Source organism: Notolepis coatsorum (genome assembly GCF_963971535.1).
Source record: "Notolepis coatsorum genome assembly, chromosome: 5".
Classification (NCBI taxonomy): Eukaryota; Metazoa; Chordata; class Actinopteri; order Aulopiformes; family Paralepididae; genus Notolepis; species Notolepis coatsorum.
The window spans coordinates 191,756,238-191,772,984 of record NC_140169.1 but is presented as its reverse complement, the minus strand read 5'-3'; the positions used below and the strand labels follow the sequence as shown (position 1 = coordinate 191,772,984).

Genomic DNA, 16,747 nt, shown 5'->3' with positions numbered 1-16,747 from the left:
AGTAAGATTTAGATTATTTGAAATATGGCCTGTGTAGACTAAACTATGCACAGAATTATGTCAGTCTACAATGTCCGGATTCTACATGGTCCGGCAATGTAGACCTTGTAGACTCCACTACAGACCAATTATCAGTGAATGTTCATGCATTTTTAAGAAGGGCTACTTCCACAAAAAAAACTAAGAACTCACCAAAATATCTCAGTAGCACCTTATCTAAATGTTCTATTTCATATATGGTGATTCATATTTATTTATGTATTGCATGCATTTCTACATTTTATTTCCTATTTTGTTTATTCATCCCAGTATCTTTCTTTCTTATGTGTGGAATTCTACAAGGCATGTAGGTGTATATGCGTTTGAGGATGATATCCTTCAAACAGGCAATAGTGATGATATAATTTGGGCAGTGCTGAGCTGGGTTACTTTCCTCCAGTGTATTTGTCCCCCGGCCCCACCCAATGGCCCCATGCGCGCGCGCACACACACACACACACACATTATTTTTTTATGTTCGAAGCTTGTGCCATCGAACGAAGCTTCGAAGTATTTAAGACAGCCCTAATTAGACTATCATCTTCATTCTGCATAGTGTTAATAGCAGTAGTAATATCAGCAGTAGTAGTGGTGGTGGTAGTGTTAGTAGTAGTAATAATAATTCATAATAATAATGGTATTAATAATAGTAGTAGTAGTGGTGGTGGTAGTGTTAGTAGTAGTAATAATAATAATAGTAGTAGTAGGCCCAGAGAACACTATTATTATCTTTTTATTAATATGGTTTTATTATTATCCTAAAGTAAGTTAATGTAGATGACTCAAAAGTATAATTGCCTGTATTATAAAAAAAAATAGGTAAAAACCATATTATGCGTTTTCATCAATAAATAAATGCCCCAAATTTTTTTATAGATTGGGGCCCCCACATTTTTTTATAGATTGGGGGCCCACAAATTGATTCTTTCATGGGGCCCTGAATCTCCAGCTACGCCCCTGGCTGGGACTCAGGATGAACGCATATTTTTCCGTCCATTCACCTTTGAATTGCAGTCGACTTTTCTTTTACTGACCATCTTTGAAAATGCCATATTTTTCTGCTGGCTGCCTGCTGGCGAAAATAGGCTAATAGCTACATTTATCTCACAGAGATAAAACTGGGAGCGAGTTTACTGTAGATGCGCTTTCAACTCTGCTCCGACTTGAACTGAAAGAGAGAGACGACATGCAGTCCGTGAAGACCCGCCCTACTCCCCTACTCTGCCTGATTCGCAGACTGTGGGTGAGGGGGAAAAACGCTGACGGGACGCGTATGTGATTGGACCAGACCCGTACACACAGACAGACAGTGGCAGTGCTGCCGGACATGCAGAGCACTGCTCGCAGAGGAGAGAGATAGCGAGGATGCATTTGCTTCCACATTACTTGATATCACTCCGGAATCACGTTTCAACCAAGTCACTAACATAACGTTGCCGTCATGAGCCTGCGCTATGGTAGCCTACAAGTGATAAAATAAACGTCCAACTCTCGCGCAACGACTCGGCAAACAGTTGCGTGCGGGCCGCATTAACACTAAACGTTGATGTCCAGTAGGGGGCAGCAAAATATCATCCTGCGGGCCGCAATTGGCCCGCGAGTTTGAGACCCCTGCTCTAGGTGGAGCCTGCTCACCTGGTTTGAGGTCATCCTTCCCTTTGGTGTCCTCCGATTGGTCCTCTGAGGACAGCGAGGCCCAGCGTCTCCAGGCGTTGACCCCGTAGCGAGCCTTCAGGGGTCGTCCCTCTGCCTGTCCGTCTACTGAGGGGGGAGAAGGAGCCACCCCCTCTACTGCCCGCCGCTTGTGTCCCTGCAAAACAGACACCCGTTATTCTAGAGCAGTGGTCACCAACCTTTTTAAGCCCAAGATCACTTTTTTTTTGGTGAAGGCAAGATCTACCTATTGAAGCGTTGAGAAAAAAAGACAGCCAAGATTGTACTTTAAACTAAATGACTTTTATTTGCCTGTATTCTAATTACATGCAATGCTTTGGTCCAACATTAAAACGTCAAAGTAGAACTGTAATATGTACTTTCTCAGTCAGTGCTAAGTGCAGTCATCTTATGCAGCATCACTTTTCACATCAAAACAAAAGTAGAACTGTAATGTGGACTTTCTCATATTATTAACATTGACAAACATATTTACAATTAGCATTTTATAAAGTAGAACTGTAATATGTACTTTCTCAGTCAGTGCTAAGTGCAGTCCTCTTATGCAGCATCACTTTTCACATCAAAACAAAAGTAGAACTGTAATGTGGACTCTCATATTATTAACATTAGAAAATGCTAATTGTAAATATGTTTGTCAAAGTAGAACTGTAATATGTACTTTCTCAGTCAGTGCTAAGTGCAGTAATCTTATGCAGCATCACTTTTCACATCAAAACAAAAGTAGAACTGTAATGTGGACTCTCAGGGAAAGATCTTAAAAAAAATAAAATAAAAAAAAATAAAAATCTATTCTACAGGGAAGGTCTCAAAGATCGGGTTGGTGACCACTGTTCTAGAGCAATAAATAACAATATCTTCTCATCATATGGAATGTGCTCCATCACTGTACTCTCAGAGATGTTAATGACCAGGCTGTGTGTGCGTGTGTGTGTGTGTGTGTGTGCAGGGCCGCCTGGGAGAAATGTGAGGCCCTGTGCGAGAATTAAACGCGAGCCCCCCCCCCCCCCCCCCCTAAAAGGTAAAAAAAACAAAGTCAACATATTCTTAAATAATAGCGCTGCCCGAGGCTGGGCATGATACAGTCAACATATAGCAAGAGAGAGAGCGAGAGAGAGCTCCCGTTCTACAGTCAATATACAGTGTTATCGCTGCACAGACCCGGCAATGCCCCTGACCCTCCACCAGAGCAAGGCCAGAGAGAGAGAGACACAACATTGGAAAGAAACAACCCAAAACCAGAGCAAATTGAAATGCTATTTGGCCCTAAACAGAGAGTACACAGTGGCAGAATACCTGAGCACTGTGACTGAAGATCCTTGACTAGGTACAGACTCAGTGAGCACAGCCTAGCCATCGAGAAAGGCCGCCATAGGCAGACCTGGCTCCCAAGCGAAGACAGACCCACTGCACACAAGATGAGGTGGAAACCGAGCTCCACTTCTTAACAACCTGCCCACTATACCAAGACATACTTCCCACAAATTGCAAACACCCAAAGAGACTTTGAAAACATCGACAATAACTCAAAACTCCCATACCTACTGAGAGAAATACAAGAATGTGAAATAAAGCCCATTTGAATTGGAGAGAGAGAGAGATCATGTGTGTTTGTGTGTTAGAGAGAGAGAGCATGTCTGTGTGTGTTAGAGAGAGAGCATGTATGAGAGAGATAAGCAAAGATGAGCCCCTAAAGGATATTCAACTTTTAATGGAAGAACAAAACAGAAGGAAAAGATAACTTCACAAAGGCAACATGAATATACATAGATCCAAAAGGACAAAGATCAACACTTAAATCCAAAGAGAAGAGGGTCTATACCAGAGAAAACTAAGTAGCAAGGAGCCAATGGCCGACATCAGCTAAATAGGCAACTGCAAATAGAGTAGCCAGGTACTGACACCAGGCCACACACAACTTTGGCCAACGCTACCCAAGCTACACAAACGACCAAGACAATTCACACACAGCACATGTCGTATCTCCAAATGTTGTGAAGTAACATATGTTTTGCCTGGAAAAAAACATCGTTATTAACAAAACATTCTGGAGGGGAAGGAAGGAAGAGTGGGGTAATGTCCAATGGACATCTTACCTGCACCAAGGAACGCAGGGCGAAAGGCCACAACACAGGTCTCCACGTTGACGAAAGGCCTCTCGCTGGCGGGACAAAAAGAAGCTATGGCCGGAGCCTTGTCATGGTGCAGGCCCGACTACATCTTCTGTCAAAGATGATGTCGTAGTCAGAGTGCCAGGGCCTGCTATTCTCACGGCTAATGTCAATGGTCGTAGCACAAGCTAACAGCTAACTCTAGGCTAACTGATAGCATCAAGCTAACGTTCCCAGCCGAGCGAAAACGAGCAGCTAACGTCGTAGCTAAACAGCTAACTGGCTAACAGTTAGCACAACCCGGCTATCGCTAACCACTAGCTAACGCAGAAGCAAGCTATGCGGCTACCACTGAAAAACTGTACAACGTGAGAAAAGCAATACAGGCCAACACTTCAGACAGCCGCTGTGTTTTCCTCTTCTCATCCGAAGAGAGAAGGGAAAAAGAAGGCAATACACGTCCCACTACAGAGTGGTGTTTACCATAGCGGTGCCGGCAACAAGTCCCTCGCGGACTATAGCCGACTTGAGCATGGAGATATTCTCATAATGAAACACCAAGCTCACCTCCCTCGCACCAGGTGCTGACACCAGGCCACACACCATTAGCTACTACAACAGCTAGCCGGCCCGTTTGGCTCCCGAGAGAGAGAGAGAGAGATATATCCACGGCGGGAATAGAATAGAGTGCATTAAAAACTCACCAAACGTCCAAGAGGATGGAGACAACCGCACGGAGTTGACGAAGTTCATCTGCCGAATGACCGTCCTCTTCATCTTGGCATAACAATGCTGCACGCGCTCTCTCTAGGTTAGCTAACGCTAGTTAGCCTTTAGCTAAGCTAGCTACTAGCCGACATCATCATGGCTATCCCGACTGAACCACACGTTAGCACTCAATATTATAACGTAGCTAAAGCTAACTAGCTGTCCCTGCCTTTAGCCGGGATGGCTAGCCTGACTGAACTGTCTAACATGCAACAACTTTAATCTTCAGTCCATCTGCCGAATGACCGTCCTCTTCGTTTTGGCTGGCATAACTAAGCATAACCTCCATGCTGCACGCACGAAATAGTCAAACGCAGCTGACGCACGCCGGTCGTCTGTACACATGTAACGTAACCCCTCCCTTAGTTGAAACCAATAGTATGTCTGCTGCAGAGCCCCAGAGCTCCAATAGTGAGTATGTCTGCTGCAGAGCCGCAGAGCCAGGAACATTCTACAAACGTGTCTAATGTGAAATATATAAGCATATAAGCAAAACTAGATTTTAGGTCTGTGATGAAAAAGGGCCTCGCGGGAATGGGGGCCTCGCAAAAAAATAAAAAATAAATAAAATAAATTGTGCGAGGACCCCCTTCCCGCGAGGCCCTGTGCGACCGCACTTCTCGCACACCCCCTGAGGCGGCCCTGCGTGTGTGTGTGTGTACGTGTGTACACAGAGAAGAGGGTTAGTGAGTGTGATGTTGTGAGATTGTTTCTGCAAGCGAGTGTATGTGGCAAGTAGGTGTGTCTCTAGAAAGTGGTGTAATGAATGTATGGATGTGTTGTGTGGTGTGTATGTTTTGTGTGAGTGAGCATGTGCTTTTTGTGTGTGTGTGTGCGCGCGCGCGCGTGTGTGTGTGTGTGTATATATGTACTCGTCTCTTGGGCTGTGGTCGTGGCGATGCCTGCTCCGTCTCCTCCTTCTCCTCTGGCAGGATGGGGGGCAGTGAGAAGCCCATGTCCACATCGAGCCCCTCCAGTACTGGTACCGGGTCAGGGGCCGGTGCTGGACCAGGACAGACAGACAGGTTCAATGTTAGAGGTTCATATATTATTACAGCTTCATATCCCCCCACATGTATTTCTACTTAAGAACAGACTGAATTAACAGGTTTACAAATGAACTAATTAACCAAATTAACGTGTCGGGGACAACCCAACATGGTCCAGAGTAGAGTAATACCAAATCATTTGAAGTTTCAATCATAACCTACTTAAGAATCTTGAATAGTGCGTCCCAGTTTATTTACAGAGACAATTCTTTGACACATTAGATAAACAGATCACGGCATTCATTTGGAATGGCAAACTTCCAAGGATTAGGAAGCAATTTTTACAAGAGGCTGGCCTTGCCAAACTTTCAATTTTATTATTGGGCAGCAAACACACGCAATATTCTTTACTGGATGGGGGATCGGTCGACTGAGACTCCAGCGTGGTTGCATATTGAGTCCTCCCACTGCGGAAAAACCTCATTGCAAGCTTTGATTAGTTCAGCCCTTCCGTTGAAATTAGATGCTTACCGATATAACCCGATAGTGCATCACTCTCTTAGAATCTGGATACAATGTAGGAAAAGGTTCGGTCTACAATCAATGTCGTCTCGGGCACCAATCCCTTGCAATCATATGTTCCCACCGTCCCTATTGGACTCTGTCTTTAAGATCTGGAGCGATAAGGGTATATCTAGTTTTAAAGATCTGTATAATATTGACAATGTTTTTGCCTCTTTTACTCAGCTGACTCAAAAGCATGACATCCCTCGGACTCATTTCTTCCGTTATATGCAAATTTGTGACTTTGTACGCAACAGATGTCCTCAATTTCCCAATATGCCTGAAAAAACAACTTTAGATGAATTTCTAGATGTTAATGTATACAGAAGGGGAGCGATTGGAGTATTGTATGATATATTGTCGACCCTACATTCCCCCTCTCTCACTATTATTAAATCACATTGGGAGGATGATCTGTCTGTAGAATTTTCAGATGAACAATGGCAATCTATTCTCCGGAACGTCCACTCTTCCTCGATATGTGCCAGACATGGGCTCCTACAGTTTAAGGTGTTACACCGTCTGCATTTCTCAAAGGAGAAGTTGGCTAAGATTTATCCAGGGACAGATCCTTTGTGCAATAGGTGCAAGACGATGACGGGTTCTCTCGTTCATACATTCTGGACTTGTCCAAATATATATATATTTTTTTATCCACTTTTTCTCCCATTTTCTATATTTTCTCCCACCCCAATTTCGTATCATCGAATTCATCCCTCCCCTGTCACGAACATGGTGGGAGGGAACTGGTGGGAGGGAGTGGGGGTAAAAAAATAAAATAAAAATAACCAAAGTGGATGTCTCTCCGTTTGACACTGACCATATCCTGTATGTATCCATGCTGGTTGAAAATGAAAATAAAATATTATAAAAAAAAAAAGAAAAATCTTGAATCCACATTTGAATGCGGCACACGTTGCCATGTTAATTACATATGTGCACAGTGAGTTTTCTGTGCAGTTGCAGATGAAAGTCTAAGGCTACACTAACACACATGTATTTAAAGGGGACATGCATTGCGATTCCTAGCACTATTTGGGCAACTTTACACAATTCCTGTGAGTCTATTGAAGACATCTGTAAGGTTTTTTTCAAAAAAATGCATTGTTTTATATTTCTAATCAAGTACTCAAAACCATCATTTTTCAGCCTCAAGATTTCAGGCTGTTATGGCCTGGCTCCGCCCATAAGCACTTTGAGTGACAGTCAGTCCACACAGTCTGCGACTGGTAGACAGAGAGAGATAGAGAGAGAGAGAGAGAGAGAGAGGGGGGGTGGGAGAGAGAGAGAGAGAGTTAGAGAGAGAGAGAGAGGGGGGGTGGGAGAGAGAGTTAGAGAGAGTTAGAGAGAGAGAGAGAGAGAGAGAGAGAGAGAGAGAGAGAGAGAGAGAAAAAAAATAAAAGACGGGCCGTTATTGATAAGGCCCCCTCTCTCCCTCCCTCCCTCTCTCTTCTAGGGCTGGGCTGTCCGTCAAGTTTAATTAACTTCTTATGCTGCTGCGAATGTCTCAAGTCGAGTTGATGTCGTCATCAGTCTGCGCACGTTAGCCGACAAGCGGAGTATCTCATGACAATAAATATGACACTAAAATACTCTCTTCCGCCACAATATATTGAAACGAGGTCCACTGTATATCCCACACTACCATAAACGTGGCCTCAGAATTCAAAACACACACATACTCGGCACGTAAATATATAAAAACAGCGACGTGCAAGCTAGTTAACCTAGCCAGCCTGTTGGTTCTAAGCGGAGTATTCCATGACAATGTGCTAAATATGACACTAAAATACTCTCTTCCGCCACAATATATTGAAACGGCGTCCACTGTATATCCCACACTACCATAAACGTGGCCTCAGAATTCAAAACACACACATACTCGGCACGTAAATATATAAAACAATGCCGTGGAAGCTAATTAGCCTAGCAAGCCTTGTTGAGTGAGTCCTACCTCCTTCCGGGTCTCGGCCATCTCCTTCACTGATTGGTTGTTAGCTGTTGTGCGTAAGTACGTCATCACGTAACGCTGGTTGTTGTTAGTGAGTGTGTTGAGCCGAGGCTGAACGGAGGAGATACTATTGGAACGGAGCCAAGCTTGGAAAATCGATATATCGAAACTTTGCGACCACGTTTCATGTTTATTTCGAGGAAATAATTTATCGCGATAGTTATCGTTATCGTTTTATCGCCCAGCCCTACTCTCTTCCTTTCTTTTTTTCTTTCTTTCACGCTCTCCCTCGCGGCAGCTTGTCTCTCTCTCTCTCTCTCTCTCTCTCCCTCCCTCTCTCCGTCTCTCCCTCTCTCTCCCTATCTCTCTCTCTCTCTCTCTCTCCCTCCAGAGTGCATGCAGAGGTGGGTTTCACTCTGCCGCAGTATGAGGAAGTGGTTTCCACTCGCTGTGTAGTCAGTCTAGGTAGATTGTGGGCGGGCATTAGCTACAACCACAGAGCCAATCACATCACTGTCCGCTACCCAGAGCCTGAGTGACGTCACGACATGGCTCAAATCAGGATGGCCTAATTTACTGGAGCAGGAAATGATCTGAGCTGAATCAGAGCAATCCGCCAATATGGTATTTAGACACAAAAACACATTGATACTAACTCCTATTACTATAATACAATGCTAGAGACTGAAAAATGACATTTATAATGCATGTCACCTTTAACACTTTAAGTGCCGAAAGACGTGTTTAGGCGTCCTTCCCCGCCATGCTCAAGTTGCCGAAGACGCCGTAACTCGTCTTTGATATCAATATTTCAAAAATCTGTGATCGGATTCATATTTCCCATCCGCTGGCCTGAGACCCACCAAAAAGCCCCACTGAACCCTCTAGCGGTTCAAGAGCGCCATCTGGTGGCCGATCGGCGCAATCGCCAAACAGGAAGTTACTTGGACGATGTGCTGTTCACCCATATTACTTCCGGGCACTCGGTATAGGTCCCGGCACTCTAGCTCGTCACAATACATAGCGATCCGTTGCCAATAACTCGATAAACAACATGATTTGGACGTATATACAACCTGGAAATGGACCGGGTATTTCAACATCCCATAATAGGAAAATGTATACTCCACACTCATCGCCCAACGGCGCGAGGAAGATACGGTAAGATTCAGCGTTATTTTTCAATGTCTTCTATACTAACTGATCTGATGAACATATGACCCACATTAGATGAATGGTATAACGCTGCCCACGGAATTATAAACGCCCCCTCGGCCATCCGGTCAACATCAGATGACGTGTAGTAACTTCTAGAACCATGTCCAGTTAGAATTTTTTATATCACGCCGATTGCCATCAAACTGTATTTCATCATCAATATAATGCATTTGGGGCTATAGATCACGTTCTGGAGAAAGCTGCAGAAAGAGATGAAAACATACTTATACTTTAGACCATACTTTAGTATGAATATGTGAATGAAAAAGTTTAACGTTGCTTCACCCTGAACATTACATATAGGACATTGAATGGGCCCTAATAATGGCAATCTAGCAATATAATCTAAAAAGTTATAGCCCTGCAAAGAAGGGGAACTTCTCCATAGACAAATAGAGCTGGCAACCCATGCATGGTCATGAATTTAACCTCCGGCAGTTAAAGTGTTAAGTCATAAAAAACCTTTACTGTCATTTATACCGGTAATATGAAAAGCAGAACGTATCTGCACTGCACTTCAGCCATCAACCAATGAATGGGCTTGTTCATGCAGCAGCTAGATTCTAACTGGTTAGTCTAGATCAGGGGTTCCCAAACTTTTCAGGCCGGGACCCAGAAAATAAGGCGTCAGAGAGCCGCGGCCCAATGCACATCGTCAGGCTTTTTTTATAAATTTTTTTGCCAGGCGACCGATTTTTTAAGCCAAATATCACTTCAATCCTATTAAGTTAGTTCAAGGTAGTTATTCATTTATATGTGCTACCGTAATTCCTCTAATAGTAACCGGTATTCAATTTAAAACCGGGTCTCTATTAATGACCGGGTGCGCTGTTGAGCTAAGCAATTATAAGCCGGCCTCCTAATACAAGCCGGGTTTCATGTACCGTACTTTTCGGACTATAAGCCTCGGCTTTTTCCCCCATTTTTCGACCCTGCGGCTTATATAACGGTGCGGCTTATATGTGGACAAAACCCGAAAATCGAAATATTGCTTTTTTTACTGCATTGAAATGTTATTTATCCTTATTTGCTAAACTTAATACAACTTGTAAATGAGTTAATTCTTGTTATTTGTCCGACAGTATTGTGTCCCAATGTCATTCTCTGTAGAGGTGGGAGTCATTCTCTGTAGAGGTGGGAGTTATTCTCTGTAGAGGTGAGAACTTAAAGCTCAATATAAGAGGCCATGCACCACCACCCACAGAATCGAGAAAGAGCAATCAATCTGTCAATCCTTTCCGTGTCCGGGCCGGGTGAGGTTTCCCGTGTTGAGTCAAATTAAGCCGCAGGCTCCACTCCTTACATATGGTAATTAAACATTAAAACACATGCGGCTTATAGTCCAGTGCGGCTTATATATGTACACATCATTCAATTTAGCTGCTGCGGCTTATAGTCAGGTGCGGCTTATAGTGCGAAAAGTACGGTATATGCTGGCCTGGCTGTGCAGTAAATACCATAATGGTATGGTGTTAATGTTTACCAAGAGAGTAAGCCTACCTCAGAATTGTATAAAACTAAGTTATTATTATTATTATACCAGTATTGTGATTGCACAATTTTACTTTATTTTACCACCTGTAATTGCACTGTTTACTACTGTATTTCATACAGTACTTGGTTTCAATAAATGAACCCAGTACATTTGACTGGGTTCAAACTGACACAAAATGTTGATTTATTCATTATGATCTGTTTGAAAATTAGAAATATAGGCCTCTCTCTTATACATGCCTCCTCCTAATACAAGCCTGGTATCAGCTACAGTTGAAACAAATACAAGCCGGGGATACTATTAGAGGAATTACGGTATTTATGAAAGGGCTAACTTGTTGCAAAATAATGATAATAATAATAGCCTCATTAAAATACTATCGTTGCTTCGGTTGTTTTCAGCGTTTTATGTGCATAATCTGTTATTTAGTTTGAAATGTTTGTTGAAATAATTAGATTTTTAGTTTTTGTTTATTTATTAAGTTAATATAAAACCATATAGTCACATTTTAGAATACAATAGAATAGAATTTTAGAATACAACTAGAAACACTGTCCTGGCCTGCTTCTAAGTTCAGTGGCCTGACAAAAAAAAAAAAAAAATTTTTACTTTTTTTTTTTTTTTTTTAATCATCTCGTGGCCCTCCCGTGGCTGCTCGCGGCCCACCTTTGGGTCGCGACCCCGACTTTGGGAACCACTGGTCTAGATGTCCATAAAGATTTGGCAGTAATTCAAGTTAAGTAATGACTATGCGGTCAAGCGACAGCAATTATTTAATTTAAAGGGGAACTATCTTATAAATGACCTTTTCCAGTGTTTAGGGTTATTTTCTAGCTATGTGGACTTATAGTAATAGGATCTATGTCTCTAATTCTCGATTTGGCGCATTCTTCCAATTCTCCCCTCACAATAATGTCCCTCCCTAAAGTGAGTCATCTGAAAATAGCTGCCCGCCGAGCGAGAGAAGTCTCTCTCTCTCTCTCTCTCTCTCTCTCCTCTCTCTCTCTCTCTCTCTCTCTCTCTCTCTCTCTCTCTCTCTCTCTCTCTCTCTCTCTCTCTCTCTCTCTCTCTCTCTCTCTCTCTCTCTCTCTCTCTCTCTCCTCTCTCTCTCTCTCTCTCTCTCTCTCTCTCTCTCTCTCTCTCTCTCTCTCTCTCTCTCTCTCTCTCCTCTCTCTCTCTCTCTCTCTCTCTCTCTCTCTCTCTCTCTCTCTCTCTCTCTCTCTCTCTCTCTCTCTCTCTCTCTCTCTCTCTCTCTCTCTCTCTCTCTCTCTCTCTCTCTCTCTACTGACTGTCACTCAAAGTGCTTATGGGCGGAGCCAGGCCATAACAGCCTGATTTCTTGTGGCTGAAAAATGATGGGTTTGAGTACTTGATTAGAAATATAAACCAATGCATTTATTTTTTTAAACGTACAGATGTCTTCAATAGACTGACAGGAATTGTTTAAAGTTGCCCAAATAGTGCTAGGAATAGTAAAATAGTTCCCCTTTAATAGGAGACCAAATTTAGAAACATATATATGACGTCACAAAGATCCTGTTGAACATCTCGTTCGACATGATATTCTGTACGGTTTCATAAGCATTATTCACTGGCCGTACTGGCCTCATTTAACCTTTTGGCCTCCGCTGCTCCGGTGTTATCGTTTCAAACTTAGTAGATCCAAGTGTTTACCTTGAGGGAAGTCCGTCTCTAGGTCCAGGTCTGGATGGTATTTGTCCTCCTCTTCGTCCTCAGACTCAGAGCTGCTGCTGAGCTCGACTCTCCTCTACACGCTCCCTCTTCATCTTCACAGGCTTCACATCTGAAACACAGGATCAGTCTTCATGTTTATAGTTGTAAACATGTGTCGTGAGGTCTGTATTAATGTTCTTATACAATATGACACAGAGCCACAGCTTATTAAAAATTATAATCACCTACTGGTTCATTAGCCATGGTTGTCATATAATGATAATCACCTACTGGTTGATTGCAATCACCTGTTGTTTGCGACCAAGATGTCTGCAATTGAATACTATAGATTTAACCACATTATGCATCGGACAAAAATGGGGCTAGTTTTGCATAACACGCCTGACGATTGCATACCCAAAGTAATTTGCAATTTATTATACTTTATACTTATAGCACATGTATGAGTCTGGTCTATTTTGAAAGTAAACATTCTGAACTTTCTTGCACAACAAAAATAATCACTCCGAGTGATAATGAAATAGAGTTACAGAGGTTTGAACACTGAAGTAAAAGGCAGAGGTTTGAACACACTGAAGTAAAGGTTTAGTGTACTCTGTTTACTTGTTGCCAGATGCCTGTTTTTGAGTTCCAGCTGAGAGGTAGGAGCTGGAAAACATACGGTTCCATAGCCTGAAGTCTTATCTACAGTAGAGGTCCAAAGTTTATAATAATCCCACGGAAAATCTGTGTTTTACAAAGGTTTTTGTAATGTGTGTACCAGCGTTAATTCGGCATGATTATCCAAAATGGCCGTCCGCTTCCATTGATTCCGAGGCTCTAGTCAAAACAAAGGACTTCGCCTTCCCCGGCTTCTTCTACCCCTTTCTCGTTGCAATCAGCCCTCGCTCGATAGCGTTGGCTCCAGAATTTCATTGGCTACAAAGGTGGTCAATCATTTTCGGTGACTGGTCACTTGTCTAAATGGCTTGTCAAATGATGCGCGTCGGATGTTTCGTCTTGTAACTCGAGAGTGGAAGCACGCAATAGGTCGAGTAGGGTGACGATCGAAAGGCGGCAAATTCAACTTTCCAACAATGTATTGGTTGATCTGCGAAAACGCAGCCCGGAGCCGGCAGACAAAGGCAAAGCACTGTGAAGGTTGCCCATCAATCTCCAACCCATTCTGTCCCCACTTCTTCTCTCCAACTCCGTGACTCCGCCTCTCACTCCGCTCCAATCACAGACGTCGTCTACCCAGCCTCTTCTTGGTCTTCCACTTCCTCTCTTTCCATCCACCTTCCCCATCACATTGGTCAGTGAATACCACGATCACAACACCAGAGGGAGCTCCACAAATCATGTTAAACCCAGATTCGGCTCAAACAAGGGACTAAACACGTTTCGCAATTATGCCACATCAATGTGGAACGCCCTACCCAAAGCTGTAAAGGAATGTGAATCACTACCCACTTTCAAAACACTCTCAAAGAACACCTACGGGAGACTGCAATTCGAAACTGGCCCCTACAAATGTCCTAACCCAGTTGTACAGTAAATGACCAAGTATGGCTTTGTCAGTATTCCAATGTACAGTGACCCCCCCGCCCCCTAACCAACCCCCCCCCCCCCCCCCCCCCACCTCCAATGTACAGCCCCCACCCACCCCACCCACCCCCAATATACAGTTTCTATGTCAAATGTATATACACTCTTTTTGTGGACACTTTTTGTATCACAAACAGTACTGTATTTGCAAATCTGATATGTCATAAATGTATAGATGTAGCAGTACTGTCTATCTGTATGTCATGTATGTCATATATGTTATGATGAATTGAAAATGGGGGACGGGTTAAGTGCATGTAGATATTATTTGGATCAGAGAATAGAGCTACATCCCTCTACTGAGGCATTAATATCATTGACTCATGAAGTCCTTAATAAGAATTATTTTCGTTTTCAGGATCAATATTATTTACAGAAAAGAGGCCTAGCTATGGGCAGCCCGGTAGCGGTTAATATGGCCAACTGTTTTATGTCGAAGTTTGAGTCTGAATGTATTTTCAATAATAATCCATATGTTGGACACATTTTTTTTTGTATTTTATTTTTTTATTCTTTTTTAAACAAACATATAAACAAACATGACAACACACGATAAGATATACAAGCATTAATTGTCAGGGCACATCCAATGGGATCACCTTTTGGTTAGTTGTTTTATATAAGATATACCCATAATACCTGTTATCTAAAAAAAAAAACCTACATACATATGCTCAGCTCGAACCCCCCCCTCCCGGACCCCACCTTGAGAAGTACCTCCACTATCCCTCGCACCTAACCAGACACTACCATTATAAGCTAGCTTTTATTCTCTCCACCACTTCTAACCACATTGACATTTTGGATTCATTGAGACCCAGAATTCTTGCTGTAGATATTTCATGGTAAATTACATCGAGATATGTAAGAAACCAAACTTTACGGCACATTTTTTCCGGTTGAAACCAGCGTGATGCGATCAGCTTTTTGGCTACTGTGATACCCGATAAAACCAATCTCTTTAGCTGTGGATTCACTGCAAACTCAAAAACATCATTCAACAGCAATACCGAGGGGTGTACAGGTATATTCCAAGATACGAGTTTTGATATTTGTTGGGTCACATCTTTCCAGAATGCCTTAACTGGTGAGCAGTCCCAATACATGTGCATAAATGTCCCTTCGTCCCCATTTGTACATTGGGTGCATTTGGAATCTTGTTTGAGCCCCATTCGGCACAGTCTTATAGGAGTCAAGTATGTCCTGTGAATATAGTTAAGATTGATTTGTTGATGATCCGGGTTCCTTGATGTAAGTCGGACATTTGCCCAGGCTCCTTGCCAATCAAAGTCGTTTTCCAGGTCTGGTATATCCCTCCTCCAGACAGAGTCAAGTTGGAGGGTTTCATACGAGGACGTTAGTAATTGATGATAAAATTCTGAAACAAAACCTCTCGATGTCTCTCTTGAGTAGAAGAATTTGTGGTATCTGTGGTGTTCAATTGGTCTGTCTAATGGAACACCGTGAGACTTCAAACATAGCTCTAACTGTTTGTGAAAAAGCCATGTGGACTTGGTGAGATTAAATTTTTTGCGTATTTCTTTATCACTACAAAAACCCTGTTTGTTAAAAATATCCCCTAATGAGTGTATGCCTTGCTCTTCCCATATAGGGAATCTTATAGGTCGTTTTCCAATTAAGAGAGCATTGTTATTGAATAAGGGAGTATGATTGTGCCATTCTTGTGGGTTAGGATTTTTTTTTTGTGATTCACGCCATATCCGGATCGCATGAGTAATTATGGGGCCAAATTTTCGTTCACAGTGCTTGATTGGTAGTTTAGTTTATGCTATGTCCTTCAGTCTATGTGGGGCTACTATGTTTTCTATTTTCCTCCAAGATGCTAATGCTTGGGAGTCAAACCATGTTGTCAATGGACTTAATGAGTACGCCTTAAAATATAGGAAAAAATCTGGAAATGCCATGCCACCATCTGCTTTATTTCTCTGTGCGGTGGATCTTTTTATACGTGGTGGTTTGTTATTCCAAATAAATTTGTATGTGGAGGAGTGTAATCTTTTCCAGTAACCCTCTGGAGGGGGTAACGGTAGCATTGAACAGAAGAAGTTGATTTTAGGTAGTACATCCATCTTAACTATTGATATCCGTGCTTGTACTGTGTTCTTAAGTTTTGCCCATCTATCGAGGTCGTCTTTGATTTTGTTTTGGATTTTTGTGTAGTTGTGCTTCACCGTTTGTCTTATGGTAGGGAATATTTCCACTCCCAAGCATCTGAAATGTTTTACCATCGGTATCTGTCCTGGGAGGGTTGTATCTTTTTTTGCAGGGGTGTTAAGTGGAAGGAAAGCCGACTTCGGCCAATTTATCTTAAATCCCGATAAATCACCAAAGTCCTCAATCAACTTGAGCAGATGAGGCAATGTGGTGTTGGGGTTTTTCATGAACAATATTACATCGTCCGCATAAACAAATTTTTTGTTGTGTGCCCTTGATTACGATAGGTTCTATGGATTGGGATTGTCTTATATATTGTGCTAACGGCTCTAATGATAGATTGAACAGACCGGGACTAAGAGGACAACCCTGTCTGGCAGAGCGTGATACCGGAAATATTTCAGAGATGATTGTGCCTGTTATAATCATGGCCGATGGGTCTTTGTATAATACTTTAATCATATCGATGAATCCTTTTCCT

At 42.6% G+C, this 16,747-nt stretch overlaps 1 protein-coding gene across 1 annotated transcript in view; it reads right to left on the bottom strand.

Moving 5' to 3' along the window:
* Positions 1–16,747, bottom strand: part of zmym2 (zinc finger, MYM-type 2) — a 230,770-nt gene that overhangs the window by 18,317 nt on the left and 195,706 nt on the right. The window contains exons 21-23 of the mRNA XM_084314398.1: positions 12,484–12,577; positions 5,465–5,595; positions 1,675–1,849 (exon numbers count right to left, since the gene is read on the bottom strand). Coding sequence (XP_084170524.1) covers positions 1,675–1,849; positions 5,465–5,595; positions 12,484–12,577 — 400 coding nt within the window. The remainder of the gene's footprint in view (positions 1–1,674; positions 1,850–5,464; positions 5,596–12,483; positions 12,578–16,747) is intronic.